General features: G+C 37.0%; 1 protein-coding gene across 1 annotated transcript; it reads right to left on the bottom strand.

Moving 5' to 3' along the window:
• Positions 1-651: 651 nt before the first annotated feature.
• On the bottom strand, positions 652-9,538 carry LOC104161060 (hypoxanthine-guanine phosphoribosyltransferase-like). The gene is made up of 9 exons (XM_009699363.1): positions 9,439-9,538; positions 5,929-6,035; positions 5,294-5,477; positions 4,324-4,386; positions 3,787-3,804; positions 3,496-3,578; positions 2,401-2,447; positions 1,642-1,718; positions 652-699 (listed from the first exon to the last, which is right to left on the bottom strand). The coding sequence occupies exons 1-9, from the start codon at positions 9,454-9,456 to the stop codon at positions 652-654; spliced, it is 645 nt and encodes a 214-aa protein (XP_009697665.1). The 5' UTR covers positions 9,457-9,538.
• Between the last annotated feature and the right edge of the window lie 1,768 nt (positions 9,539-11,306).

Raw genomic sequence — 11,306 nt, 5'->3', positions numbered from 1 at the left:
TAGTAATCAGTGTTACCTGCATTTCAAGTAACACCACAATGGTACAATCAACACATGATCCCTCAAAAAGTGATCCCCAAGTTACATGGAATGTATATGAACTAATCTCTGTGTAGTTACCTTAATGTTTACTTTTTTTCATTGCATCAAGGTAAAGAACGAAATATATTTTCCATGTGTTATGTACTTTATATGGTTGACTTAATTAACCTCAAGTCCTTAAATGCTTATGTCACCGTTATGCCTATTTGTTATGTAAAGTACATGTGAGCTTGTGTGTGTAAATACACATGTAAGAATAAGTGCAATTTATATACAACATGCATAATGTGTTACTCCATATGGTAAATTAAAACCCAAACATAATTACATACACATGTACATGTCCTGGCCGTGTCCCCTGTAATTCCAGCAGAACATAGTACCCATTTTACGGCCAATGTTCTATTCAGGTTTCACTGAAACTTGGACAGAACTCATTCACCTTTAAGCTGTTTTACGTAATCATTATAAGAAACAATATATAGAATAGTATCTTTAGAAAATGTTACAGTTCTTCAGCAAAAAGACCACAATTAGTAGATTACTTATTATTCATCCACACAGCTGTACATGCCACCACTGAACTATTGTTCTAGAAGACTGATGCTCTCAGATCCTGTATTTCTCTTTGGCTTTCTCTTTCAGAATGCAGATGTGCTAAAAAAAAAGTAAAAAAAAAAAAAGTACAACTTTAGTCAATCTTTACCTTCAAAGAAAATGCAAAAATGGTTTCCAGTTGCATTCCTGGCATTGTGAGGAAAACACACTAGAACAGTAATCTTTGCAAGTTTGGTTGCAAATTTACTACTTGCGGTAAAATTGAGATGTTAATAGTGCTTCCAAGCTCATCTGTAATTTATAGATTTGTATATTCTGAAGAGATCTGGTTGTTCAATTATTATATCCTTCTTCATATTGCTTTGCAATAGCATAGATCCAGTATGTGTCTTTAACAGAACTCATTTGTCTTACTAAAAAGACTTTCAAGTGAGGAACTTTTCCACTTAACCAAATTTAAGAAAGTATTTTTGAAAACTAAGGAGGAAAAAAAAGATCAGCTCTTTCTGTCACTTATGCTCTTTCCAAGTCTACTACTGAGTGCCACCTAAGGAAGCTCTAATGGAACAAAGGAAAAAAGATCTTGATGGACGTGTTGTACAGTGTAGGAAAAACCTTCACACACAGTCCACACACTGCCATCTTGACCAAGACTAGGCTAGAAAAGAGCAACATAGGATTTCACTAAGACAGAAAAACATTGATTTAAAGCCAAATTACAAATTTCTTTTCAGATGGGGCCAGGAAATTGTATGCTGCCAACCATCCTGGAGGATTCAGAATATCTTCCAGCACAACTAGGCCACAAGGCTTGTGGCATAGATTGATAAAAAGGTAAGGCACAAACAAGTTCTTATGCTTTTACATTGAATTATCATCTTGGCACGTTAATAACGTTTTTGCCCTTTTAATGGAAGTTTCTAGTCAGATTTGAAGTTTTGCTAATTGTTGAGAAGCTCAGAGAATAAGCTAATGTGCTTGCTGGTTACCTGTGGTAACAGCCATACATGTAACAGTTGAGGCACACGTGTATGTACTTACATTTAGATCTCTGAAATATTCATTGTAATCAAGAGCATATCCAACCACAAATTTATCTGGAATTTCAAAGCCTATATCTGTAAGAAAATACAATTCTTTTTATACTTGGGTGGTGTAAATAGCTTTTAAGTACACAGTTTGTATTCAACACATACTTGAGCTATTTAAAAGTAATACCTAACAAATACATCATCTTGCTTTCAAGGTACTTAGCATGCTTCTTTAGGAATCAGAGCCATAAATTGATGACAAAGGTTAGAATCTATACCATTCCCATCAGTTAGTAATACAATTAAAATGTTAAGAGAATGCATTTTAAGAACAAAATAATTATTTAAAACCTACTTATGAGGTAGTCCTGGGAGGGAGAGACAAGGAGTGAGATTTTACTTGTGTAAAAGTAGATGCACTGCATCTAGGTAGCGATTTTCAGTTTGAAAACAAGGCAAGTTTAATGCAGAATCAAAACAAATGCCTTTTAGCGCCAAAGCCAAACAATACAAAGTTCAGGTTTGACTCTGTTTCTGGTATCTGATAACAAATTGCCATACTTGCACTCAGACGAAGTCGGGGGAAAAAAAAAGGTGGTGGTCATGAGATTTCAGTATGGGATAGCTGGTCGTCACTTTACAAATTTTTATGTATTTTCTCCCCATTTCTCTTGGCCTTCCTGAAACTTATGCGCCAGTTGTCAGACTTATTGCATGAAGTGAAATTATGAGATCGTATTTTGGACAGCCAGAAAAACGCAATACTTACAGTCTGGTCTGTAACATGGACTTTGATGTGTCCTTTTAACGAGCAGGCTGTAAGGGAGGGCAGACGAGGTTATGTTTTTTAAAATATGTCTTGCTCTACGCTGTGTACTTCACTTCTCCTATCCCTCCCCATAAGCTTCTACAATCATGCAGTTAAATTAAAACAATGAGATTATTGTAACAGAAAGAAGTAGTGTTCAGCCTTATAATTGAGGAAGAAGCAAAGGCTCTGATTTAGGTTCATTCCGAAGGCCCAAAGGACTCTATTGTTTTACATTTAGTTCTTTTCAATTCTGTATTCCAAGTATTATTGTTCCATGTAGCAATGTATGAGCAAACTAGAATAGCACAAACAGGTAAGCAAGTTCAAGTGAGTTGTAAAGATTTTAGCGGGGAGGGAGGAAGAGGAGGACAAACTGTGCAACATCACTACGATTTCTTCCACAAAGTCATATCCATTGTTGCTTTTCCTGTGCACTTGTGAAGAAACTGAGAACCTCCTGGACAGTCACTGGGAGGAGCATAACTGGTACATAAAACAAGAAGTGTTTTTTTCAAAGCATTGTGGTTACTTGACACACTCACGGATATTCCCCAAAATATTCTTTTTCGAGATTATCTAAAAGCAGATCTAGAATGCCACTTGAAGTCATCTTGCAAGTGCTGACAAACTCTTAGATTCTGAAAACCTGTATGACTCAGGATATTAAGAAAAATTCTGACTGTTGTCATTCTAGTATTGAGGCAACTGAGAAGGTGTTAGAAAACCTATGGAAAGAGCTGAATTTCCTTCAAACATAAGGAGTTAAGAAATAGGGAATCAGTCAGACTTTATGGACTATGCAAATAGACCCAGGAAACCTTTTTTTATTCATTTTAACAATGAAGATGGTAGTGCCTATGTAAATTTCCCAGTTTAATAAATACTAAATTTTTCACCAACTGGATAGGACTGCTTCCTGCTTTTACTTCCTCTTCCCCCAAACTTCAAACCAAACAAAACCAAACACCCACCAGCATACACTGGCGATTCACCTAAATGTTTTTGCTATATCTTCTCATTACAATACATTAGTAAGTGGCCATATGATTATACCTTACAACTTTTACCATCTTTGGTTCATTGTCTTTTAATTTTGAAAGTAGCGCATTCATTGTTCTACCAGTCTCAATAATGTCCTGAAAGAGATAAAAAAAAAAAAAAATCCTCTGAGTCTGAAAGGAAAAACAGACTGTGGATTAATTTAAAGCATAAAAACCAGTCAGCAACCCTGGCAGCGCAGTAACATAATGAATTGTTGTTTTACATGCAATAGGTATGAACTTGCAAAACGGGGAGAAAAAAGTCCGTGTCATTCCCTCACCCCACTCTCCAATCTTTACTTACCTCTACTACTAACACGTTCTGGAAAAGATCATGTAGGGAGAGAAAGAAAAGAAAATATTTAGATGGCAACATTCAATGAGTTATACAGCCAGGAAAAGCTTGCACTAGAAACTTCAGTTGCAAGTAAGTTGCAATTGATTTTCAAAGGAACTCGTCACTTAACTACTTACAGAGAGAGTCTTCAGAAAGCACTAAAATAATCTAAGTATTTATGGAAGCATAAAATATTGTGAGAAAGCCACTTATGTCAGGTTCTATATATTACTCTGTGTGTAGAAATAGCATTCTAGAACCATACTGCATGAGTCAGTTTAATATGGTTCATTTCTGGGGGCTGTGGAATGAAATGTGGAATAGGATCTTAAGCATTAAGTACTGATTGCGTTAAGTTTCCAGTGAGATCAGTGGGAATTACTCACTGTTTCAAACTACAGCATTTCAAACCAGTGTTAAGTGGCTGTAAATATGTAGTATCAAAATCTTAATAAAGGTAGACTTCCTGGAAGATACACAAAAGCTGAAGATGCTAATTCATACCTTCCCATTTAGTGTAGACAGTTCCTCGCCAACAATACTGATTTTTTCTGTAGGTGAATCATTCTAGAAGGAGAAAGAAGAGAGGGAAGTCTCATAAAACCTGCTCAAACATGTTACCCTGTATGTGACTGAATGGTGTGCTGCTGTTGCTTTTCACCTGTCAAATGACACCTGCAACTTTACACAGCACTCCTGCAGTGAAACAGCTTTTAAGTAGCTGAGAGCAAGAGGAGAGAGTGAAGTATCAGTGCAGAGAGATGTTTGCATGGAACAGGAATACCTCCATATTCATGGAATAGACACCATTGCTTTCAGCTATTTTTGATACCACAGCTTTTTTTTTAGAATTCTGTGAAAAATTTATAGGATATTGTAAACTGTTGTATTTAGCATGGGGTAAACTATGATCAGTGCACAGAGGTCTAGCCTTCAAAGAGAGGAGAAGAGAAAACAGACAAAAATAGCATAAGTCATTGCTTTATAGTAGTTGGCTCAGGCCGACTGCAATTGGTTCAGGCAAAAGATACCTGTTTCCCAGCACACAGATTATGAAAACAAGTCTCTCCAGTATTATTTATAGGAATAAAGAATAATGCAGAGAGAGACAATAAGCAAGTCTCTGATGCTCAGCTGCTCTCCACACTCCCTCCCACCAAAGGGTGCCATGGTAAAGACAGAATAGAATTTGTATGGAAGCTTTGGGCTGGAGAGGATGACATTGGAGACCTGGCCCTGGCTTTGTCACGTTAAGTGTTCCGCTATGTGTTCATTCCAGTGAACATACAATGTCCATCTGATCGTTGGGGCAGATTGGTAAATCAGTTGCTTTTCAGTATGTAATAAATTGAGTTGCTCTGAACAGAATATATGTATAAATACAATTTTTATGGAGTTTTTATGTAAACTACCAGTATTCAGAATGTCAATGTATGGGGAGAGTCAATTTTCCATAGAAAAGAAAGTTGCTTACACAGTAGCTTTTTATTTTAACAAAATCCACAGTAATAGGCACAGATCTATCACCATTTTGATTTAGTGCTTTTATATGGTCCAGCAAATCAGCAAAGAATTTATAGCCTCCTTTAAGGACACAGAGTGCAACAATGTGATGGCTTCCCATATCTTGCATGATATCTCTAGCCAAACGCTCTGTCCTGGAAGGAAAAAAACCAAATCCTGTAAAGTGTTTTGCATATCATATTCGTTTGTCCATATATTAAGCAATGTCCAAGTTAAAATTCTAATCTTGCTGTTAGGTTTTTATAAACCAGCAAATTGTGACAACATTAAGACATACAGTTACATATTTGCAGTTCACAAGATGATGCCTACTCCACTGGATGTACTGTTGATTTAATTCGTATATCTAAACAATACAGGATAGGAAAGCTTAAAGGTATTTGAGATAACATGGAAACTTAACTGGGCTTGTAGAGGAATCCTCTCCATAAAACTCCTCTTGTACTAAACTCCAGAATACAAGTGTTATAGTTGCAGGGTTTCCATCTTTCTCATGGGCTATGCAGGGTAGGGCCACAGTCTTTTCATTTGGAGGGAAATGGATCATTGGCATCACTATCACTACTCCGTTGTTTCCCCTCATACCTGTCCAGGATGAGTCCATGAGGAATGAAAACTCTTTCTAAATCTTCTTCATAATGCTTAGGAATGCAAAATAGATTTTTGTTATAGCCACTTTCTTCATCTCTTATCTGCAAGTGAAAGGGAAATAGCTCCAAGAGTAAAAAGAGCCATACAGGAAAAAACCTTCCAGTCTCTGATAATGTGGCGAAAGACTCCACTCCCCACCCTCCAATAAAGTGTCAAAATAAAAATATCTGAGAGTTTTTGAACTGTCCAATAGAACAATTCACAATCTGTCTGATAATTCAGGAGCTAGTACGCTTGTCCAAGAGGTGAATGGCTAGAGAACTACTTTGCCTCAGTCATTATAAGATAAATTCTCAATCATCATCAACTCATAAAAGAAAAACAAAACAACAACAAAACCTCCTCTTGTATTCCTCATTTCCCTGTCTGCAGATCACAGTAGCTTGCTTATGTGGTAGACAAGCAAAAATTAAAATTTAAGGCAAGTAGATTGGGATTACAGCTTGATCTCCAGTCAGCAGGTGACTTTGAGATGCTGCACTACCTTCACTATAATTTTCTGTTGTGTAAAAGAGAAAACTCTGTCTCCTAAGTGTGAATTCACAACGGAACTCTTGACGGAGGTAAGCACCTGCCAACCATCAGCAGTCTCAGAGGACAGGGGCAATGACTTACCCCAAAGGAGAAGCTTTGAGAGGGTAGCAGGAAGAGGAGAAGCTGCAAAGGGTGCCCATAGGTGGGAACCAGAGACCTGCTGAGCTGCCGTTCAGCTCCTTGTGCTGTTTGCCCTACGAGCAGATTGCTCCTCAGCATGGCTGGGGAGAGGCCATAGCTACCTCCCACAGATCAGGGCCTTAACCCTTTTGCCATCAGGGTTTAGAATTACAGTTCTTTCTTCAACGTACTGGCTCCAGGCTGTCACACCCAGAGGTATCTATCTGGATGACTAGAAGTTACGTATTTGCCATTTGGGCTTCTCTTTGGACTAGTCTTTTGCCCCCAAACAGTCTTTGGATTCTACCACCCTTCAAGACCATAACGGATGCTTTGGTCTTTGTTCATTTATGAAGTCTGGTACAAAAACAGGCAAGAAAAAAAAATATAATGAGGTAGAAACAATTGGGAATAAGAGAGCTAATATGTAAGTATTAGAAATAAGAAAAAACTCAAGTTGGTGAGATTATCACATCTGGTATTGCCCTGTTATTTTCAAAAAATACAGAACTAATTGAAAGAAAAATTCAAAGCTTCACTAATGCAAAATAAGTTAACTACACACTAGTTGGATTCAACAGAGCTCAATACAGTGGCTTGCTAATGGACAGCACAGAGCTATGAACTAGGCAGTAATAGCATAAAGTATTGCTAACAAACAAGTTAGCACCTGCAAACTCTTTAGACAGATGAATTGTTTTTAATTATCCTCTTGGCATAGGAGAGATGAGTGCTTAGGAAGAAAGGAAAAATGGTCTGTAGGGAATAGGAGTAGGTTATTATTTGCAAAACCCAGAGCAGCCACACAAAAGAAAAAAACAATTACTGCCATTTAGTTTAAATTGGCCACCAATACCCTGCTTCATTTAAAGATAAAACTAGAGAGAAAGGTGTTAACAAGAATTTCAAAGAACAGATTACTGTAGTACAAGGCAATGCATATAGAATCTCGTCTTGGCTGAACTAACTGTATTCTGCAAGTGCTCAAAATTGATAGGCCTTGATGTTCCAAGTTAGACTTACAGAATATCCTTGCAGTTGAATACTGTTTAGTGTCAGCAGTACTATTTTGCCTGGTTTAATTACTATTTTCTTCGTGGCTGAAGTCAGCAAAGTGAAAGCTTAGATGAAGGAATGTTTTTAAATTAAGTTTGTTGATGTTTTATTAATCTTACTGTTGTTTGAGTGTTATATTAACCCAGTTGGCCAGTTTGAAATGGGCTAATTTCTGCCTGTGTGAGGTTACTAGTGTTGACAGACAGAATACACATGCAGGATATGGGATTCCATCAACAAGAAGCAGTGATGATAGAATATAATTAGAAGCATTGGTCAAAGTTAAAAGGCAGTGTTTGAGACTACTGGGACATATAGAATCATAATGGTTGGAAGAGACCTCAAAGATCATCAAGTCCAACCGTATACCCAATGCCACCATGCCCGCTAAACCCACTAAACTATGTCTTGAAGTGCCACATCTAAACATTTTTTGAACACCTCCAGGGATGGTGACTCTACCACCTCCCTGGGGAGCCTGTTCCAATGCCTAATAAGCCCGTTCCAATGCCTAATAAGCATCATTTTCATCTGGAGTACAGAAAAAGGACCTTTCAGGATAGTCATGGACATGATAAACAGTTTAAGAAGTGTTGTATGGTGGGTTATTTGTTCAGGTTTTTTTATTTGTTTGGGTTTTTGTGCAAGATCCCCATCTCTATGCATTCTACCTAACTGCAGCTTAAATGCAATGACTACACTAGCTGTGATTTGGGCAGTTTTTCTTTTGTCCAACCATGATACTGATTGCCATATTTAATGGACGTCAGCCTTACAATTTGCTTTTGCAGTTATGAATTGGGTTTTCATCTGCACAGCAAATTAAAGTTCAGCCTTGTTGCTAATGAATTTAGCTTTCTGCTGCATTTGATACGAGGCATCACAACTGGTTCAGCTCAACTGAGGGATGAGCTTTGTCCATGTTAATGTAGCTATTCAATAAAGCTGATCTTGAAGCATACAGCTGTGCATAGTGATTACTGCTTACAGCTACTCCAACAGTGCAGTTTAGTACCTTTTATTTGGTTAACAACTATGCTGATTGAGACTATTTTGTGCAAACAGTGTCTGCTACATTAAAATCTTGTTTGTTGCTATGTGTGAGGCATTTTTAAGGTCTGCTGAAAGGTTCATGAACAGAACCTTAAGGCTTGCATCAGTTTGAGCACCACATCACCATAGCAACGTGCTGCATATACCTTACAGGCTCACAAAAGCATTTGTATTGTGGCACATACTAAATAATACAGCAGCATCCCATTATAATAAAGCAATCTACTAAATATCACACAAAGTCATACATTTTTAAATCATGAGCTTATAACTTGAAGAATTAGTTGTTTAATTTAGATTTGGTCTCATCTGTTGTTCATTTACTGATGTAGGTTTCTGAGTTTAAGAGGGAGAAAAACCCCAACAAAATGAACTACAGCAATTTGATACAATAAAGAGATTCATAAATAAGTATTGTTTCATCAGCATGGAATGAAATAATAGGAATATGGATATATTAAAGTCAAATAAATAATGTCATAAATTTGTAAAAAAATGGAGTCTATTGAATTGCCTCTGTTCTGAAAGCCAGTTTTTCTCCTGAGTAAATGTAAGAAAAAAGGCCTTTCATTAGTCAGTATTTCTGATGTTCTACTATTTTTGCTAAAGATAACCTCTTCGCCCACACCCAAAGCTCACTTCAATCAAATAACCAAATACGAGAGCATTATGGTTTCTTACCTGCAGTCCATGAGCCATAATCTTACTTTGAACTATGCTATCAGAGAATGAGTTGGTATTATTACTGCAGTTTGTCTTGCTCTATTTTCATCTTGTAGTCAGATCATGACCTGCTTCTAAAAGGTCAAAATTACCATCCTTCCTACAGGAAGCATTAATTCCTTCTACTAATGTACTGACATCACAATCCCAGGTTCTTACTTAATCAGATTAACCAGAAATAAAATAGGCACGAGCCCTGCTGCAACCAATCAGAGTAAAGATACAGGGAACGAGGGAGATGCAAAAAGGAAGCTCATGAATCAAATTAGTGGGAAGGACTAGGTAGGGTAGTGGTTTTTTAATTGGAAACACAAATCAGATATTTGGTTGTGGTGGCTGGTAATTTAGTGGTATATGTATAGAAGGTAATTTTATATATCAATTTATTACACAGTATTTGCACATCCATTGTTGTGATAAAGTTCACATATTTTAAAAATTCTTATGCTAATTTGCTGTCAAAAAATCAGTATTTGAATAAACAAAGCCATATTTTTAGAGATTAATTGAAGCTGAGGTCTGCAGCTGTTGAGACATGGTGAGCTCTGTCTGACATTCTTCCAGGTCATCCTTTCATAAAATCAGGGGGTGATAGTTCCAGTAACGTGCTTCACATCATTTAAAATCAAATCGTGCTGACATTCACTGTAATCTGATTATTTTAGTGTACCAAACTGCAGTATTATCTGGGATTAACATGAAAGTCTTAGATTTCAAAAAATTAATCCTACTAACAAAATGAGCTAAAGCCAGCTTGCATACAAGATGTTACAGAATGTTCTTACCAGATTGGATACATTTTATTAATTCAATGAGTTTAGTGTTTTCTTGGGAGGAGGGCACATTAATGAAAATTTTTTCTCATTTCTTTGTAGTCTTGCAGATGCTCTTCATATTGTGGCTGATAACACTTGGGATAATGCAGAAATGCTCTTTCAAGTGGATTAATGGGCATAGCCACAACTTACACTGATATGTTAAATAGTAGTACTATTTCGGAACTATTAATGCCTTGAGGTTACTTAGCCTCTATTTTATGCAATTAACAATACCTTCCTTCTATGAATTCCCTATCATGTTCCCCATCTTACATATATAAGCTCCCTATTGTGAAAAGCCTTGCTTTTCTAATTCCTAGTGTAAAGCACTGCTTTCTAGCTGGTAGTAACATTCAAAAACCTGGAGAATTTCCTCAACAAAATCCTCCTTTCAAAGGAAACATTAACAAAACCCATACATGTAAACAGTGACAGCTATTGCTTGAGCAAAGGTACTCTCCCTTCCTTATTCTCAGGTGCCAAAATGAAGGTGAACAGCAGCACTGCTGAGGAACTCATGCAAACATACATTGCCTTTGTAAGTGTTTGTGGAGAAAAGTGAGAGAAAGAAAAGGGGCGGCATCCCAGATTAGTTTGTATCTCTCCCCTCTCCTGACCTTTTCAACCCAGTGTGATTTAGCTGTCCTGAAAGGATGTTGGTGCTCTAGAGAGCCCTGAGAGGATGATGACATGATAGAATACCAAGTGCTGCAATATTTCTCCTACCAATTTCCCATGTATCACATCTACAGCTTTATATAACTAGTTCTAGGATTCCAATTTTTTTTTCTAATTATTTACAGGAAAAAAAGACACATAGAGGTTTCACATTTGTTTGTTGATTCCTATGTAGTTTTCCGCATTTAAACAGAATTTAGTGTAGTTTTGCTAAAACCAACAGTATGGGTGAGAGTGTTTGTTTTAAACCTGTTTCTAGTGAGGCAGCTAATTATTGGCACAGTCTAAGTTTACAATTTCCAGCAGTCTAACTGAGCACAGTTACTGAAA

The sequence above is a fragment of the Cariama cristata genome, unplaced genomic scaffold (genome assembly GCF_000690535.1).
Source record: "Cariama cristata isolate BGI_N322 unplaced genomic scaffold, ASM69053v1 scaffold41514, whole genome shotgun sequence".
NCBI lineage: Eukaryota > Metazoa > Chordata > Aves > Cariamiformes > Cariamidae > Cariama > Cariama cristata.
The sequence above is the reverse complement of the archived record's forward strand: the minus strand, read 5'-3'. Positions and strand labels throughout refer to the sequence as shown.

Coding starts and splice junctions, on each gene's coding strand:
- LOC104161060 (XM_009699363.1), bottom strand. Junction 2,448..3,495: donor AAGATGGTAAAAGTTGTAAG/GTATAATCATAT, acceptor CCTCCCTTACAG/CCTGCTCGTTAAAAGGACAC. Junction 1,719..2,400: donor TCCATGTTACAGACCAGACT/GTAAGTATTGCG, acceptor ATTTTCTTACAG/ATATAGGCTTTGAAATTCCA.